The sequence below is a fragment of the Xiphophorus couchianus genome, chromosome 11 (genome assembly GCF_001444195.1).
Source record: "Xiphophorus couchianus chromosome 11, X_couchianus-1.0, whole genome shotgun sequence".
Classification (NCBI taxonomy): Eukaryota; Metazoa; Chordata; class Actinopteri; order Cyprinodontiformes; family Poeciliidae; genus Xiphophorus; species Xiphophorus couchianus.
In genome coordinates this window covers 27,812,318-27,831,424 of record NC_040238.1, presented here as the reverse complement: position 1 = coordinate 27,831,424, position 19,107 = coordinate 27,812,318, and the positions used below count along the sequence as shown (strand labels likewise).

The 19,107-nt window shown below is 37.3% G+C and overlaps 2 protein-coding genes across 3 annotated transcripts; one reads left to right on the top strand and one right to left on the bottom strand.

Moving 5' to 3' along the window:
• Positions 1-1,069: 1,069 nt before the first annotated feature.
• vps36 (vacuolar protein sorting 36 homolog) lies at positions 1,070-6,770 on the bottom strand. Its single transcript, XM_028030959.1, has 14 exons — positions 6,595-6,770; positions 6,314-6,382; positions 5,864-5,934; positions 5,428-5,542; positions 5,221-5,310; positions 4,739-4,825; positions 4,411-4,443; positions 3,431-3,508; positions 3,120-3,254; positions 2,948-3,013; positions 2,761-2,825; positions 1,875-1,959; positions 1,688-1,764; positions 1,070-1,556 (listed from the first exon to the last, which is right to left on the bottom strand). The coding sequence occupies exons 1-14, from the start codon at positions 6,688-6,690 to the stop codon at positions 1,475-1,477; spliced, it is 1,149 nt and encodes a 382-aa protein (XP_027886760.1). The 5' UTR covers positions 6,691-6,770; the 3' UTR covers positions 1,070-1,474.
• Positions 6,771-6,970: 200 nt separating this feature from the next.
• proser1 (proline and serine rich 1) lies at positions 6,971-19,107 on the top strand. Of its 2 annotated transcripts, XM_028030957.1 has the most exons (12): positions 6,971-7,563; positions 7,638-7,703; positions 8,871-8,939; positions 9,132-9,226; positions 9,337-9,430; positions 9,595-9,705; positions 10,063-10,164; positions 10,906-10,984; positions 11,209-11,301; positions 13,299-14,634; positions 16,876-17,020; positions 17,138-19,107. In XM_028030957.1, exons 1-12 carry the CDS (start codon positions 7,519-7,521, stop codon positions 17,249-17,251), a joined length of 2,349 nt encoding a protein of 782 aa, XP_027886758.1. In that variant the 5' UTR covers positions 6,971-7,518; the 3' UTR covers positions 17,252-19,107. The 2 variants fall into 2 exon arrangements, with proteins under 2 accessions (XP_027886758.1, XP_027886759.1); XM_028030958.1 differs by lacking the exon at positions 11,209-11,301.

Below are 19,107 nucleotides of genomic sequence, written 5' to 3'. Positions count from 1 at the left end.
CCTCAGCCTAACCTTCACACTCCACAACATGCACAGAATTCATTGATTTGAAAATTGTTCTCATCATTTTGTCTTCTTCTAAAATAAAACTAGAATAGCTCACTATTCCACAGAAAAACAGGAAACCCCCTGTTCAAGAAAACAATGGCCAATACTAAAAATTATTCAAGGCATGTGTAGCACATAAGTGGTTAAAGTAACAAAACATTTCAATAAAAGAGTCTTGTCAGATTCTGCATATGCATTTTGACAAGTGATAAATAGTAAGAAAATTACCACGGTATATTACTGGACCTTTATTACATTTGTCATATCATAGAATAGTTCTATCAGTCCACCTTGCACTGATAAAGCAGAACAAGCAATATCTTAAAATTTAAACAAATTTGTATTGACCTACTTGCCTCAAGCCAGATTTCCTGAATGAATTGAGCTCAACTATTATCAATAAGTGAACCACATGGCAAGCTAATCTAATCAGTTTCACCGACCTTCATTTTTCCTTCAGTGAGAGTGGGAAAAAACAAAACAGGAAGCTTCTCTGGGGATGAAACAATTTACTAATCAGCTCAGTTCACAGCGGGGACAAAGAGTGATCTGATTCAGAGTTTCAAAAACTCCACACAGATCAAAGCTAAAAAGATCTGCCCATTGACTGGTACGTATTGCTAAATGCTCATATTTTACAAAAGTATTAGTTTCACTGCAGTAAGTTGATGTAGGACATATTGTAAAATGGCAGATTCCACTGCTAGATAATAAAATGTTTTGATTTATGTTTAGTCACAAGTCTGTTTAGTTACAAGTCATAAGGGGTACATACAGAAACATCTCGACAGGTCATTTGGAACTGACCCCTCTTTTCTAGGAAATAAGCCAAATTGGAAGGAAATTTTGTAGCGGTTTTATAAAATTTGGACCTGTAATGAAAATGATGGAACAGAACTAACTTCTTCTGATAGACAAGACAGAAAGACAAAATACCAAAGACAAAGTCAAGAGACATGGTTCGCTGAAATGCTGCACATCCAGACATGCTTGCACATTGCTCAACAAACAGGACAACAGCAAAAGTTTCCAACTATTTATTATAAAAATGTGTGGCTTACTTTGGAACAATGGATCCAGATACTAGAGGCTGCAAGAGTTTCATAACAGTGTGCTAGCTTCAAATAAGCCTGCTGGTAAATCACAAAGACAAGAAAGTGGAAAACATACATCAAATAAACAGAGAGAATTAAGTGCATTCTGTAAAATAATGTAGAATCTTTTCCTTACATACAGTATTTAAAAGTAATTTATAAAAACGACAATTAAGACAAGAACTTTGCCTCACAGATTAGGTAATCTAAAAAAAAAAAAAAGAACAGCAACAAAGAAGACCCACACTAACAGCCAAGTGTCTTCACCAGACAGACTTTATCATGTATAGTTTTTATGTTCATCTTATATTCTTAGCATTTATTTAAACAGATCAAAAACAGTTTGGATAAAATCTTAAACCCTCAACAGAGTCATCCCTACAAAGGTGGCCCATCTTCTCGGCAAGCAGCAACCTGAGAATGAAAAGCAAACAGAACACATATAAAGAAGAGCAAATGTGCAAAACTGAGGAAAAAACCCCATTAAAAACACTATTAATTGTCAAACATAAGACATAGATGATAACTATTTTATGTTAGCTTACCGCTCCTTAGACAGAAGAACAGAAAGACCCAAGAGCTTTGCAAACTCCTCTGCTGTCAGGGAACCTTTTTCTGTCACCTGCAATTAAATCACAAATCACAATGGCAAATAATAAGGATAAATACCTCAAACATTTAGCAGATAGTGGAACAAGCCAGGGTATGACATTCATGAAGGTTGAAACTCACATTGTCCAGAGCTGAGGCTATCATTTCCTCTTCACTGTGAGACTGCAGCTGGACCACCATCACACCGCTGTCAAATACACGCAGCCTACACACAAGACAAGACACCAAAACAACAAAAAAACTGAAGCAAGGACATCGGTCAGGCATTGAGAGCAAAGCTAAAACAAACACAGACATCAATACATAAAAAATATATACATAAAATATGCAAGAAAGGCACTGTTTATTAATCAGTGCAACTGGATGTGTGAAAACGTGGATCATCTTATAACTAGTTGAAAAGAAGTGATTGATCAGGACTGATATACAGAATTTAGGCATCTGACCTAAATGGATAAAACATGGCAACAACTGAAACAAGACCAACAAAAAGAAGCTAATGAGACACAAATATCCTTTGGTTTTATTTCAAGACATCAGACTAAAAGGGATTTTACATATATGGATTTCACACTCCAACTTAAGAAGATAACAATTTTGAAACCCATGTTTTATCTTCCTTAACTTCACCAGTCCTCTGTCAAATAAAATCCCAGTAATATGCATAGAGGTTTGTGGTTGCAGCACAATGTTTTTTTTTTAAAAAAAGGTCCACGATTACTTTATTGAAATATAAAGTTTAGGTTCACAAGGACCAGTTACCCAAAACCAATATGGGAAAACTTGGCTTCTGTTATTTTAAAAAAAAGAACCGACAAAAACAACACAAGAAGTAACAGGAAATGACAGCTGCGGAAGCCTGGACAGACATTCTCACAACAGGAAGCCAGGCAGGAAGAGCCTGGTCAGCTTCCTGCAATGCTAAACACTAAACCTGCTCAGCATCTAAAGGAATGTAACGCACATAGATAATTTAAACAATGCAATACAAACAAGTCAAACTCACCTCAAGGGTAGTTTCAAGGACTCAAACATTTTGCAGGCGTTTAGCAAATCTTCAGGAGATAAAAGCTGGGGGAAAAAAGGAAAGAAAAAAAACATAAGCATTGATGTTTGTCTGGGGTGTAACTGTACAAATGACCAAATTATGTCACATGAAGCATCAGCTGACACGATCAACATGTGTGCATCACCTCCATCCCCCTGGCACGGTTGACGAGACAATACACCTCTGTGAGAGCCATCATACCGCCACGCTCCTGAGATGGCAGCATAGAGAGAGTATGAAATTTATGCAAGAGTCGCAAGAATAAAACCTGAATTTGTTTTATTCTTGTGTAGATAGCAGACAGACGAGACACCCACCTCTAGAGGAGCCTGCAGCATGTCTCCCAGTTGCTTAGCCAGCTGCATATGATAATGAGTACCAGATCCGTGTGTTTCCCTCGTAACAGGGTTAGCAATGCCCATGCTCAAGAGGTAAGACTTAAAGCGAATTGTCTATGAAAAGAAACACAACTGTGGATTCAAAAACTGTTGCTAATCTTTGAGCATCAATGAGTTAACACCAAGCAATACGGTATCCGATTCATACTTTAGTAAAATTGAAGAACGAAGGCAAAAACTTAAATTTTTAAGAGTGTTACTGTATCTGATGTTGTTGCTGGTATTCTTACCTCATCTTCTGTTATGTCTCCCTGTTTGTCTTTGATCTTGCTTGCAATAGATCTGGACAACTCCACCATCTCTTTGGCCTGCCAGTTAGAGGGTCATTTAGAATATCACACTGGAGCTTGATATTGGTCAAGAATATGAGGTCTTTTCACTTGTGACTGAACATATGCACTTCAAAAGTATTAATACCCCTTTAACCTCTTCAGAATGTGTCATCTAACCAAAAATGTATTTTATTGGAACATAACAGGATTGTAACCAACACAAAGGAGTGTTTACCTATATAGAGAAAGAAACATGATACATGCTAATATGCATACACATGCATTTAGCCCCCTTTAATCTAATACCCCTTAATAAAATACACGGCAACAACTGCTTTCAGAGGTGATCTAATTAGTATAATATGCTAGAATATGCCCGGACATGTCAGGGTTGTGGAGATAAAAAAGAAGGTTTTGGAAAGGAGTCATATGACGCCTCTTTTCCAGTTTGCTACAAGCTTCACAGGGACCATAACAAACATGTGGAAGAAGGTACTGTGGTCAGATAATATCTTCAGGCAAGATTACATCCTGGGAAAAACTGACAATAAATGTAACTCTGAACACATCATTCACATGGTGAAATATGATAATAGCATGGTAAATTTAGCTAAATAGCCCAGCTATTTTACAGAAAAAAAGTCCCCTAAAAATAACTACTCACTCTCTAAATGTGCAGAACTGATAAAGACATACCCAAAACAGACTTGTTCCTGACCATTGCCTCAAAAGATGGTTCTATTTACTCAGGATGGCTGAAATCAAATGCATGGAACATGTTCATTTGTAAAAATTGTCGCAATTGTTTTTGTCCAATAAAATCCTAATAAAATACATTGACAGGTGTGAAATTCAAGGGGTATGAATACTTTTGCAAGGTACTTGCAGATAACTTCCATTATATATTGGCAGGAAAACACAATAAAAGCTTCCTTTACCTTCACCATAAGCTTACTGAGGTCCTCAAAGGCCTAAACACAAATATGAAAAGTTGTTGAAGCTTCACATGTTTAGAAGATTTAATAGTAAAATACAAATATTTTACAGAACACTCTAGCCATGCCTATAAGACAGATAAAATGCAACTTTCATGTTAGCTTTTAAATTGCTATTCCTCCATATCATTGCCTTTAGTAACTTTGATATTTTATGTGATGTCAGGATTTCATTTCTGTCTTCTGAGATATTTTCACAAAACAGCTGAAAATACAGGATCTCAATACCGTCAATCCTTTTCTTTTTTTTTTTTTTGTTTCCAGAAATTACCTCAGAAATGTTCTTGTCTGTTTCTTTCCTCTTCTCCTCTATCTTCCTTTCAATGCCAACAATTCCCACTGCGCGTGTCCTTCCTGTCTACATGACCACAAAGGGAAAGAAAAACACATGCGGTTAAACAGTAAATTCAACAGCTGAATTACTATAATCAAAGGACAAAGAGAAAACTCCCTGTACTTAAAAATGTTAAGGGAAAATGGTGAATTTTATTTAACTTTACTGGATAATGACTAATCTAACTACGTTTTAAAAAAAACTATGTTTAATTAGCTCAGCTAACATAAAAAAATGTAAAAAAAAAAAAAAAAAGACTGCCACCCAGTGGATAACAATTAAACTAGTCACAAATGTCAGATTGAATCTTTAAAGCCATAAATTTGCAGCAGGACAATCCTCTAGCTCTTATCTTGCAGTCTGGAACAGGGTTGTGATTAAGATACATTGAGAAGGATGTTGTTTGTTCAAATTCTAACCTGAGGACCAGTTCCTGTTGAGATGGGTTGTGAAACTGGCGTATTCTCCCACCTTTTCTGGGTAATCTCTTCTGTCAGTCTCCTGTAAAACTGCAATTAAATAGTATGGTGTCAGTTCCAGCCAGGTAATCAAGAATAGAAAATCAAGAAGAGAGTGCAAAGATTAAAAAAGAACAAGCTCTGAAAACTGTGTGCATGTGGAAATACCTCAATCTGCCCATGTTCTTTAAAAGACAGCTTGATGAAAGAATACTTGCTGTTCTGATATGGACCAGGCTCCTTGTTGACAGGTGATGGATGCAGGTGGATTACTATTTTTGCACTTTAAGGCAAAAATAAATCAGTTAATCATTGCTTTTTTGAATAGATTTAAGTTGTGTGACACTACTGAAACAGGAAATATTACTTATGATTAGTGATGGATGAATCTTTTTATCACTATCTTTAATACTTTTTTTTCATTATTTTCTTAATGACATTGCCCCCACCACTCCTCAAGAGTCTCTCAGTCATTAAAATAGGGTTAGAGATAGGGCCAAAAGTATTATACCTTACTATAAAACTACAGTTTTGACAATGGGAACAGTTTTACAGTAAGATAATAGAAACTAGCTAACTAACTAACTATCCGACTTCTGTGTACCTCTTTCCTATTCCTGCAGCCTGCTCCTCAAAGAAAATAATCTGAGACAGGGGCATGGCCATGCAGCAGTCCTGACAAATGGAAAAAAGAAATGCACAAGTCATAATTAGAGAAATCATAGAAAAGTACTTAACTATAATGTGTTATAAAACAATCACCTTAAACGTTAAAGCAAGAACAAAAACTAGCAATATGAATAAATTATTTTAATTTAGGATGAATGTTGACCAAAGTTTTGGTTTCATGTTGGAAGTTACATGGCAACAATCATAAGTTACTGTTTATAATAAAAGGAGTCTACCATAAGTAATAGCACTGTAACTGCACATCTCATATCCGCAGACAATGCTGCATGTGTAAACTGTTTTTTATGGCTCATCTTTGAGTCAAAGATCAATTTAAGATGAGAATGAATAACCTTTGCTTTATTTGTATTTAAAATTTCCTTACGTGATTCTTTCCGTCCCTCCAGATCAACCGATGTGTACTCAACAAGGCGACTCCAACATCCAATTTTGCCTTGTAGTAAAACAGGAAGTAATTTTTCATTATGGCAATAATCTTAACATGTTTCGAGTATGAACAGTTTTATAGACGGTTTTTTTTCAATGCTTGTATGTATAATGAACAGTGCCTGGACTCACTACAATCTAATTTACAGAATTTCTTACTTAATTTTGCGTCTCTGTTTTGGTAGCAATAAAATCTGCTAATAAATAATAAATCTTTACCTTATCATCACCGTCATACAGTCTGACACCTCTCTGCTGTATCACTAAAGTTTCGTTTATTTCTAAGAGCCCATTTGACCACGAAAACCGGTCCATTTTTCTATTCTAAGGAAAAAGACCAAAAACACTATATTGCTCCGTTGCAAATACCCGTTCTGTATTTACTTCCTGTAAGCTGTTTAAAAGTCGCCTGCATAGAATCACTAACATAGCATTAAGTGTAAAATATAAATGTTGCAGAATCCATGTTAAATATGTATAAATTATATTATGGGGTGTTTTTTTTCTCTTATTAATTGTTAGCTACTGTTTAAAAAAAAAATCTACATCAAATGTTTGCGGTCAGGTCCCTCACGGGTGTCCTTTCGTTGTTGACGTCCTAGCGCCAGCTGTCAGCAGCGCCAGCTAGCTGAACTTGTGCCGTTTCTTGCACTCTTCATTCAGATTTTAACGATTTCTGTAAATGTGCTTGCAACGGTTGACATTTTATTACGAGCCTGTTTGAACCAAACTTGACTGTACGACCGGTCGCATATTTGTTTGAGTATTTTTTATTGTGTCTTTTTGTCGCGTCGTCGTCTCGATTTGAATAACTGTAGCACGCTAGCTTGTTGTTAGCTACAGCCACATTTGGTTCTGCAATGCAGACATATCTCCCATTTGGAAGTCATTGTTTACTGTCCAAGAGCTAAGTTACTTAAGGAGTACTTTAACCATGCGATTATTAAATATTTCACTGCACTCGTATAATGTCTTAAATCTTGGTTTTAGTAAAAAATGAGTTTATATTACAAGTCGAGGAACAGAAAATAGATTTTAACCTAATCGTATCCGAATGCCTTTTATTTTCTTTGACCTCACTTGTATTTTAAATATTACATTGACCTTTGTAGTTTTATTGTAATCAATAACAAATAATCAAACATGGATAAGAAATCGTTTGACATCGTCTTGGATGAGATAAGAAAGGTATTAAATGTCTGTCTGATTTGTAATTGTTATTACTTCGTCTACAATATTGTTTACTGTCTACGTTCTTTCAGTGCGTCCTTACGGACCAGCGGATCAGAGCCATAGAGCAGGTTCATGGATATTTCTCCAGTGAGCAGGTAGGGTACCGCCCAGACTCCTTCGTCTTTTTGAGTATGCCATAGTTACTTATTCTCATACACTTTGTGTTGTATTTTACTGGCAGGCTGATCTTAATAGGATGGATATAGGGTGATGTTGTTTAAAGATTTGAGAGGTTTGTCAGGGAACAAACAGCATTAAGAAACAGATTAAACCACATAGAGGAAAGAGTTGTGGAAAAGTTTAAAGCAGAATATAAATGGCTTAAACAATATCTTAAGCTTTGAACATTTCAGGAGACAAGTTAATACATAATCTAAACATAGAAACAATATTGCATGATTGCAAACTTACCAAGATGTGGCCATTTACCTAAGCTCTCGGGCCCCAGCACAGTTAATCTCCATTATGGAAGAGTAGCAAAACGATAGACAGTCGAACTCCAGTTTCAACTTTGACACATGCAATGTAGGAGAGAGTAAACACGTGGAAGAATGTGCTCTGGTCAGATAAAACCAGAAAAACCTTCTGGCCTCATGTCACCCTTAACGCACCATCCCTATCGTAAAACATTGTAGTGGTAGTGTCATCAAGATGTGCTTTTCCTCTGTAGGGATAAGGAATCTAGTCAGAAAAATTGGGAAGGTAAATGTGGCTAAATACATGACAACTGTAGAAGAAGGCCTGTTAGAGATCATTCAGATGCTAAATTATATGTATATGTTAGAATGACAGAGATGTGAATCCAACTGAGAATCTGTGGTAACACTTGGACATTACTGCATCCAATCTGACTGAGCATGAGCTATTTTTGCAAAGAATGGGCAAAAGGTTCAGTTGATGTGTAAAGTTGGTACAGAAATGCCCTAATGACATGGAGCTATGGTAATAGTTAAAGTTGGTTCTAAAAAGGATTGACCCATTGACCGAGGGAGGGATAAATATGTAACACTCCAGCCATTTCAGACATTTGTTAGAAAGTTTGAAAACCATTTCACAGTTTCCATTTCACATAATCAACTACAACCTGAATGAATTAACAGAATCCATTTAGGTTGTAGTTGTAACAAAATGTGCTAAAGTTCCTGTGGTATGAATACTTTGCAAAGCATTATTTTTCACAGAAAGTATTATATTTTTTTGTTTTGTTGTTGCAGAGCTCTCTTTAACTTCATTAGTTCTAATAAGCTACTTAATGTGTGCAGGTGATGGAAATCCTGAAGTACTTCTCATGGGCAGAACCGCAGATCAAAGCAGTTAAAGCACTGCAGCATGTAAGTAGGAGCACTTTTGACTAAATCAGGCTGTGCCACTCATTTTCACTGATCAGCCTCACATCCCGCATGGTCGCAGTGCTCCCTCTACTATAGCAATCTCTCATCACCAGGGTAGCAAGGCATGTCTTAAAAACTCTTTACAAAATGGAGACATAATATTGTATCTGTTCCTCTTTCTGTTTTCTTTAGAAAATGGTTGCAATCCCTACAACCAAAGTTGCAAACATTCTGAACTGCTTCACTTTCTCCAAGGATAGACTTGTTGTCCTGGAATTAATAGCTTTGTGAGTACAGTTTAAAATGACATTTAATGTGATCAAATGTCGTTTGTAAATTAGTGTGATTTTTTTAGTTGTTTGATGGTTTATCAGTAGGCATGTCTGTTTCCATACAGGAATATTTTGGATGCTCAGAATTATCGACCGGTGGAGGATCTGTTCCGGATACACGCATCCGAGAAGAAGCGCGCTCGCAGGATATTAGAGCAGGTGAGTACAGAGATAAATAAAAAACAAAACAGTTTATACAAGAATTACTTGTTTTAAGAAGAAAAGTGGTAGATGCTTTGAGAGCTAAATGAGTTAGGTAATTTATCATTTTAAAAATATTAAATCAAAAATTGAATCAAAAACGCATGTCTTTGTCTTGTTAGGTTTGTAAGGTTGGTTGCAAGGCTCCTGTAGCCATGATCTCATCCTGTGGAATGATTCCGGGAAATCCATACCCTAAAGGCAGGCCCAGCTTGGTCACTGGCACTTTTCCTGTGAGTATAAACAACATTTAATAACTAACTTATTTGCATATAATTTATATGAAATGTCTGTATTTATATTAAACTTAAGTGACAGCAGTTCTGCTACAATCTTCTCAATGCACAGTATAGTCTTGTTTTGTTTTTCCTCACATATGGAGATTGTTATAAAATGCCATTGATATGAAACACTCTTGCTGATTAAATTTTTTGATTGGATTAATTATACATTAAAAAGAAGAGGTAAACTTCTTTTACCTCTTCTTTCAACCTCATTCAGCCTCAGAAATCTGTTTGTCTGAGGTTGAATGTTTATGCTTTTCTTAAGAATGATCGTTTTGAAATGACAGATTTTGCTTCTAATCTCAGGGAATCCTTCCAATTAAAAAAGACAGTGAGAAAAAAGAAGATGGCTCCAACAGTATGGAGGGGAAAGGAATTGCTTCCAGGATTATAGGACCTTTCAAACCTGTAAGTCCAGAGCTGATAATGAGATGTGTGTATGTATGTATATGTGTCAGAATACAACACATTTTCTAATGCGGTGAAATCTGATTGCGCAACAAGTTTTCATGTTCAAAACCTATGTTGCCTGAGCTAACAATTGATGAGAGCCCTAAAAAGACACACCTTCTTTTTATTATTTTTACTGGACGTCTGTATGATGTAAGATTTGTGGGGATTGATATGGACCTATGACGATATGCCGAAATTCGTCGAAATTCCAAAATTGAAAAAAATATATATATTTTTTTCAACTTTGTTTCATTTTTTTAAATAAAGGAGATCACCTGACTTCTATTTTCAGTGCATCACAAAGTATGCTGGAACTTTCAATCTGTCACATTGCATTTACAAAATTCTATGTATTTTATTGTGAATTTTTAGACACTTATCAACACAAGGTTGTGAATAATTGTGAAGTAGTATGTGTGTGAAGTAGTAGGGATAGGACAATGGGTTTTTAGACTTTGTTTTTTTTTTTACAAATCGAAAAAATGTGGGCATTTGTATTGAACAAACATAAAAAAACCCCATTAAAATAAACTGTTTTGCAACACCTAATACGCTACAGTATTTACCAATTTGGTGACTTCTGAAGGTTGCCACAATTTCAAACCAGAATCTCAATAAAGTGCATCATACAGTACAAGGTTTGGTTTGTATTATAGACTTTTATAAGTGTTTAATTTTTTTGTTTTTTGTTTTTAGTTTCCCTCAACTTACAACCCTCATCGACCTGTTCCTTACCCTATCCCACCTTGCCGGCCTCATGCCACCATCGCACCAAGTAAGAAACAACAAAGCAAAGCACACGTCTCTTCAGTGTAACCTACTTTAGAATTACTTTGAACATCATGCAGCCTACCTGTAATTTAAAAACAGAATGCAGTCACACGGTGTGTTTTCTGACTGTTACTCTTGTATTGATTCTGGTCCATTTGGAAGCTTATTCTGTAAGTTTGTGTCACACTTGTAATGCAGACAACTTTAATATCTGCAACTGCTACTTAGGTGCGTACAACAACGCAGGCCTTGTTTCTGTGGGAGGGGTCATAACAGCCAACGTGCCCCCTCCCCCCTACCACTCTTCTCACAAAATAGCAGGTATGATTCCTTTAAGGCAAGTTGTGCCTAGACTCTTTCTGAAGCTTGCAGCTTACCTTGCTGGCATGTGGCTCACCTGTTGCTTCTTCAGTTTATCAGGGAACTGATTTCAGTTTAACTTTGGTTGGAGCACATTGATTGACCAGAAAAATACTACAAATTGCAACAAGTTTTTACTATTATTATGACATTGTTCTTATCTATATATTGTGGGTAAATACTAGGGATGGATCAGTAATATCTTATACTAGATAACATTCTAGAGCATTTATGGCTATAACAGAAATAATAAAAGTGATTATAAAAATATATGATAATATATAGTATGAAAAAAAAATCCTCTGTAGTGTTTCTGGCTTTGACTGCAAATCAAAGCCAGAACCTTCACAGTTTTTAACTTGATTTGTAGTTCTAAAACTGTTTAGATGGTAAAAACACTCCTATTTTTTTTGCAAACATATTAAACATATTAATGATGACAAACTGCCATCCTAAGACTTCATTGTAAGATTACTGAAGTGCTTTGGAGCTAAGCTTATTCAAGATTGTTCAGATGTCAAAAAAACCTTTACCACATTGTTAAATAGGAAGCCCGACTTCCAACATTGCTGTTTCATAATTTCAGAAACATATACATGTAATTAAATGTCCCAAAACATCCGTGAGTCTGAGTCAGAATTTTTGAGTAGAAAATGTATGCGTCTTGTAAGCAAATGGATTTATTTTGAATTGTCTTTAATTATATGTACTGCAACATTAGTGATGTCTGCGACAGATTGGCGACCTGTCCAGGGTGACCCTGCCTCTCACCCGGAACGTTAGCTGGAGATAAGCACCAGCGCCCCTCCCAACCAGGGTGTTAGAAAATGGATGGATGGAACATTAGTTATGTTAGGTTTTGAAAGCACCATTAAGGAAATATCAAGGCTCACACACACAAACACAAAAGAGGAAGCATTTTGGCTACAGTGCTCCATTTTCAGATTCTGTGCCTTGCAGAATATCAGAGGTATTTCTGTTATCCGGTCAGAGTATACATTTTTTCTTGTGAGAATAGGTTTGGGATTCTAAAGACAAAAGGATATTTAAAGATTTAAACTTGGACACTTAATAGTTTACTCTCTACAAGTATCCTTTCTATTTCCATTTAACATTCATTGCTTGGGGTAGTTTTTTTTTAATTGCAATATTATTTTTTATAATGGAACTACAGCTGGGTTTCCAAAACAGTTGGTCTGTTTTGTGAGATGCAAAAGATAAAGGTTTGAGATCCTGTATTTCAATGAAATGACACTTTTGATATAATCAAGTAATGATGATAAAGTATAATGGCAAATAAAAGAAACAAGTTTTTTATTTTTTGACTGCTCTAGTTTGTAATTTTGTTTCATAATCAAAAGTTAACAGCTGATGATCAGTCAGTTTGGACATGCACTGTTGGTGTTTTTCAAGATCCCGCTTCTCACTTAATGACATTTAAAATAGACTGCCCATTCCCTGCATAAGAGTAGTGGGAGATTTGAAGAGTTCAGTGATGGCTTTGCTTTTATTTCGATTTAACAAGACATTCCAACGTTCTTGAAAATACAGCTGTATATTCTCCAAACCCTTTGGGGAGATCTCTTGCTACCAAATTTCTCTCATTTGGTTTAACTGAAGCATTTAAGGTTAAAACCACAGATGAGAAAAGTTATTAGCTGTGATAAAAGTTAATTTAAGCACAAACCAACCTGAAATCATGATGCAGACATTTCCCCAAAAGTAAGATGGAGATGCCTTTTAAAACTATTATTTCAAATACCCATAAAAAGCTGCATGTAGGAATGCTTCTTTGCTATTCCTCCTTGTTTTTCTCTTCTTTTATACACATTATGCAAATGATTTGGCATATTTTAATCTTAATTAAATATATCACAACATAATTGACAATAGTTATTTTTCAGAGATCTTAATTATAAATTGAATATAATTTTTGACAACCTCTATGTTATTTTCAGGTTACACCAAACCTGGGAATCCACAGAACACCACACCTGGAGTTAACAGTGGGCCACTTCTCATTCCTCATGGGTCCACTCCTTCCAACCCTGCCCCACCTCAGGCTTCACCTTCTCAGCCACCTCCCCCAACCACCCCAATTACACCAGTTTTTCCTGGGATGGTACCTTCCCACAACTTGAATGCCCCCTCTCCTTCCCCAGCTCCATCTCCATCTGTGATCAAAGCTGGACCGCATACCCCCAGTGGTCAAGTTACACCTACACCTTCGTCTGTCATTAAAGCCCACACCCCCTCGGGGACTCCTTGTGGAACTCCTGTTCCAAGCAATGGGGGTTTTTCCTCTTCCCCCTTCCATGGCCTTTCTCGACCAGGGACCCCTGCTGCCTCCCGTAGTGGCCAAGACTCCCAGTCGCAGTCAAATTCCATCGGTTCAGCTCAGCAGAGGGCCTATTCCCAGTCTACGGACCAGCAGTCAGGGCCCAGCTTCTCCGGCATGCACCCACAAGGAGGTAACCCATCTGGTTCGGTGATCCGAAGTTATACCTCTTCCCCTCTCACTCCTGGATCTTCTACTCCAGTTATCCCAAACTGTTCCACCCCGGGACCCAGTCCAAAACCCTCCCCTGTCCACCCAGGCCAGGCTCAAACACAGGGTGTTGTGGCTGGAAACCTGAACAGACATTCTGGGGGCAGCAACAGTGGCAGTAACAGCCCCGTACCCTCAGCCTTTAAGGGCACATCACGCTCTGGTACGCCGTCGGTCAGCCCACTGGTGACACCTAGTTCGGCTCAGGCTGCCCTTGCACGTTCTTTGGGCCTGACACACCCCTCAGGTTCTCCTCAAGTGTCTCTCCCTACTCAGGTTGCTATCACTGGCCTACAAGCAATATCTGCCAGCCCTGCTGCAACTCATTATCCAGGTCTGTCCCCTTTTCCGGCGCTGTCTTCTTCTCTTCCCTCTGCCACCATTCCTACATCAGTGCCTACAGTGCCTCCCTCCACCAACCATCCACCATCTTCTGTCTACCAGGGCTTAGCCTCTGGCGCTGCTCCCTCTGTAGCTTCACCTTTTGCTCTAGGCCTCACCTCTGCCCCTTCTATATTCCCAGGCCTTTCTCCTGGGCCTAACCCCACAAGCTTTCCTGGACTGGCTGTATCAGGTGGGGGTGGCACCAGGAGCCCTGTGTTGCCTTCATTCATGGGCCTATCAGGAGCCACTCCATCCTCAGTTGCATCTGTGGCCCCGCTGCAGGCAGCCGCAGTTGGGGTTCCCTCTTCATCACCAGTGTTACCAGGGTTTGCATCTGCCTTCAGCTCCAATTTCCAGCCAGGGTATGTGAACTTGATTTTTGCTCAGATGTTCACACTACAATATTTTGGGTTGTTAAAGGTATACCAAGGTTTTAACAAAATACAATTTAAATTTACAGTTTTACGTCCAGTCTGCTGACTGAAATAAGGCTCACACACTTGTTACACAGAGTGTATAGAGGACAAATTCCCTGCTGGAGCAGATTCATAGTACTCATATATATTTTAAAGATTTAAAATTTTACATCATCCATTTTTTGAGGTTTAAAGTATTTTTATTGAGATGACCTAACAATTGCTGGAGTAAGCAGAATATTCTTTTATTCTTATGTTTTAAGTAAAGCTAAAGGCATTATAATTACAGGTAAATTGTAATCCTAGAGGAAAGGCAAACATTATGAGTATTGTGTCCCAGCCAACACTGTAAAGCCCCTGGTGCTTGCATGCGCCATGATGCTTACATGCTCTATGCTTAAAACATTGCTGGTCTTCTCTGTAAAATAAAATATTCAAAAGTTGCTTCATCTTTCATCCATTCCAAGACGGAGTGCCCAGAAATGACGTCAAGATGCTTTGTGTTCACTTCATGTTAATCATCACAAAAATTACATTATTTAACTCAAAGTTCTCATAAAAATGATTTTCATTTAACAACAGTAGCTATGAATATTGAAATAAAAGCATTTGGATCACATTATATATTGTTGTTTGTGTAAAAACAGTAAAACATTAAAAGCCTATTACTTTTAATCATACTGCGATAATCTCTGACTGGCCTACACCAAACTAGAATATGTTCATTATGTCATATGAGTGTAATAATCTTATTCAGTTTGCCAGGTAATACGCCATTAAGTTCATTTAGTTTAAACAAACATAAAGTTCAGGATTCAGACTTTGAATGGCGGTTATATTTGCTTTTTCATCCATTCTTTTTCTAATAATGACACAGCACAGTAAACAGCGGGTAGAATTACCACACAATGAGTGGAAAAATGTGACATTGATTTCCACTTGCTTGTAAAGTCAAAACGCACGGGTATCATAAATCCTGCCTATTAATTTTCCACCGCTGTTGTGCATGACGAACCTAATGCTTCCCCTATTCTGTGCAAACTCCTCTTGTGCTTTTACTCTAGGATTTCAAGTGTAGACTTTGTCTATGTTCTTTGCCAGCTCGGCAGAATAATGACTGCCAGTTATTTTTAATCTCGGAGGCAGAAGCGTAACCTTTTGATGCCATTTCATGTGCTGAAAGGGCAGGTGTTCCCTCAGGAGAGAGAGAATAGAAGCCAGCAATTAATATAAAAAAAACTAAAAGGAAAACAAATGTACTACTATTATCAGTATTCAAAAATACCACATTATCCCATCATATAAAAATGTTATGGTTGCATTGTAATTCATGATCTAATTGGGGAAAAGATAGGTTTACATCATGTTATAATGATATTCCCTCATCAGAAACATACCTAGAGTGTTTACTTCAAATTTTTCATGCATATTTGAGAAATCTTTAAACCTCCCTTGGTATCCATTCGGGTTTGTAAAATCCCTGGGGGAACCAAGCACTCTTCCCATTCGCCTTTCTCACTCATCTCCTTCAAACTAGCAGCAGCAAAATGGCAAACACCTAGTGGAACTTTGCTGTGCTTATTATATGAACCTTTTGTCCAGTGGTCCAATGAACACTTGTAAATGCTTGATAGAGGAATATAAATGTGGTGACGTTCTGGATGCAGAGTTTCAGAAAGAGCAGAAACTTTTTAAAGAGACAGAGGCCGAATTCTAAGGCAATTGCAAAGTCAAATTTCTTTTTAGTCATATTTGATATATTTATAGCTACTTGTTTGTGTTATAAAATTATACTATGTGGCTGGAAAACTCATAACTCTTAAACACAGCTGAAACTTTTAGTGAAACGATGCAGTGCAGATTGAGGGTTGTTTCACTGAAGCGGAGAATTAATGTCAGTAGTCTGGTTATGTTTTTTCCTTCATGTTAAAAGGGAAATATATATACAATACCGGTAAACAGCCATAACAGCATTAGATATTGATCGGCGCTAAGTTTTCATATTGCACATTTATAAATTACACACAGGTGGAGTCTGTGTATTATTATTAAGCTGTGTTTATGTGATAGAAAATAAAACATGGTTAAAAAAACTTTAACACACTATAATAGAGTTCAGCTATAACACTTCTGAGGAAATTGCAAGCTTTTCCCATCAAGCACTCATGAAGTATTTATGCATTCCAGTTTGAGCGGCGCGCTCCAGGCTCCTGGAGGTAGCGGATTCCCTGGCTTGCTCTCCTTCCCTCCAGTACCAGGCTTCCCTCCCTCTGCCTCCGCTGCTGCTCTCAGCGGCCTCCACAACCCGTCGATGCCGTCTGCTCTACTTCAGGCATGTTCCATAAAAACAGTATGCTGAAGTATTTATGCATCCAGCTGATGGTCAAAAGTATTTGACTATCATTTTAAATGACTGTTATAAAAACTCAGCTACTTTCTTGTGTTTCAGGCTCATCCTACATCTGCACTAGAAAACTTTCCTCCTCAACCCAACTACCATCCTGGTCCTGGAAACCCCTTCTCTCTCCAGCCAGGACTACATCCCCAGTTGGGCTGGCAGTGAAACATGCAGTTCAACACATTCAAACTTAGACCCTGAACCCGATGCTTTGTCCCTCCCTCCCTGTCCTCTTAGGAGGTAATGTGTCACTGGCCTTGAACCCTCAGGACTACAAAACAGCACTGTTGCATTTCTGTGTGTGTTACAGAAGGAGCGTCTAAATTGAAGAATCACTAGTCTGGATATGTATGGCATACTTGGAATAACTAGTAGGTAGGAGTTGTAAATATCAGCAACAAAGTTGTGAGGTTTAACACATAGATTGTGACTAGTTGAAACAATAGCTTTGACTTGCCTGTTTTTAATAATTATTATGAACATTTATTACAGAATTATGCAAAATATGACAAATGTAAAATTATAGCTATCATTATCATGATTAACTGTTTTATATGATTCAGCAGGAAAGGACATATAAATTATGTCGTTTACCTGTTATCACAATGTGAACTTATCACTGACCTGCTGCTTATGAAATGGATTTTTACAGGAATAATTATGATGTTTGTGCGGTTTTGGTCAGTGTAATGTCCAAGGTCATTCTGATCTGGAAAGAATGTGTTTGTGTGATACGAAATATCCCAGGCCTGAAAAGTCAGGAAGAGATATGAAATAACATTTGCAACTAAGTATTGAAATGCCTCAGCTGTGGACAGTTCCTGAACACACTCATAGGAATCCAGCATGAAATGAGCCAAGAGATCTGCACAAGTGGAAGAAAAGGATGCCATTTTATAAAACATCCAAATAGACACCAGTATATATAAAATCCTATAAAAGGCCCTGTGACCATTAAAAAGGAGCAGACCTTCTGTAATGAATCTTGTAATGAGTACACAGATGTGCTGAATAAATCTCCTTCCGGTTGGCCTGATTGGAGCAGAGAGATTCGGGTCCTGTGTGATGATTTTTATTTGATAAGTTTGCTACTTTTTCACTCTTCAACAGATTCAGTCTTGTAAATATTTTCTGTTGTGTGAAGAGTGGGAGTGTTCCATCTTAAAAATTGATTTTTGGCAGCTTTGGTCAAGTTTTGGACTTTTGATGTATATATCTGTGAGTATTTTACTGTCATTCACTCTTTTAATTTTTTTTTACAAACTTAGTCTGACTATTCCTGTACTGTAACAGTAGTATTTGACCAGATATACAGCTACATCACATCATGTAGAATACCAATGAAATGCTAATTTATCTCAATAGTTGAATTAAATGTGATTGGATTGAGTTAAATGATTTTCAAATGAAAGACATTTACTTTCAAATGAAGAAACGAGTAGCTCTTTAGCTTTGGCAGGATGCTGTCATCATTGTCCCTGATTCAGGGACGATGATGCTACAGTTGTAGCCCATGATTGGCTGTATCTGTCTGTGTGTCGCAGCTGTTGAAGGACTTGCCCAAACCCAACTGTCTGTATGAATATCACCTAAACTTTTAAGTGAGTTTTGATTCACAACCATCTCAAGGCTTCCAGCTGAGTTTCACTTTTTGATTTGATTAAATAATTTCATTTTATGATAATCAGATCATTTATTGAGAGGAAGATGAACAGTGATGTTTATGTTCTTCACACACCTGGTAACACAAGGCTGATTGATGTGTTTATGAATTGTTCATACCATATATTTTTTTAAATTAGAGGAACAAATTATGTGTATTGACTTTGCCATGCACGTACACAGTTGACAGATTGTTTAACATGATGAACATTTTATTTTGGATTTGTCATATTTGTATTTGCATAGGTTCCACATTTTCTCAGTGATCTAGTTTCTGTAGTTTCTGTTTGTGTTGCATTGACTGTCAGGGCACCCTTTAAATAAAATTACCCAACCTAGATGAAATGTAAAGTACAATA

Bases quoted from the DNA above. Each gene is read 5' to 3' on its own strand.
- vps36 (XM_028030959.1), bottom strand. From the start codon at position 6,690: ATGGACCGGTTTTCGTGGTCAAATGGGCTCTTAGAAATAAACGAAACT. The intron at 5,935-6,313 runs GTAAGGAAATTT...TCCATTTGTCAG, and splicing joins GGAGGGACGGAAAGAATCAC to GACTGCTGCATGGCCATGCC. The intron at 1,765-1,874 runs GTGAGTTTCAAC...ATTTAATTGCAG, and splicing joins TAGCCTCAGCTCTGGACAAT to GTGACAGAAAAAGGTTCCCT.
- proser1 (XM_028030957.1), top strand. From the start codon at position 7,519: ATGGATAAGAAATCGTTTGACATCGTCTTGGATGAGATAAGAAAG. The intron at 8,940-9,131 runs GTAAGTAGGAGC...TGTTTTCTTTAG, and splicing joins CAGTTAAAGCACTGCAGCAT to AAAATGGTTGCAATCCCTAC. The intron at 14,635-16,875 runs GTATGTGAACTT...TATGCATTCCAG, and splicing joins AGCTCCAATTTCCAGCCAGG to TTTGAGCGGCGCGCTCCAGG.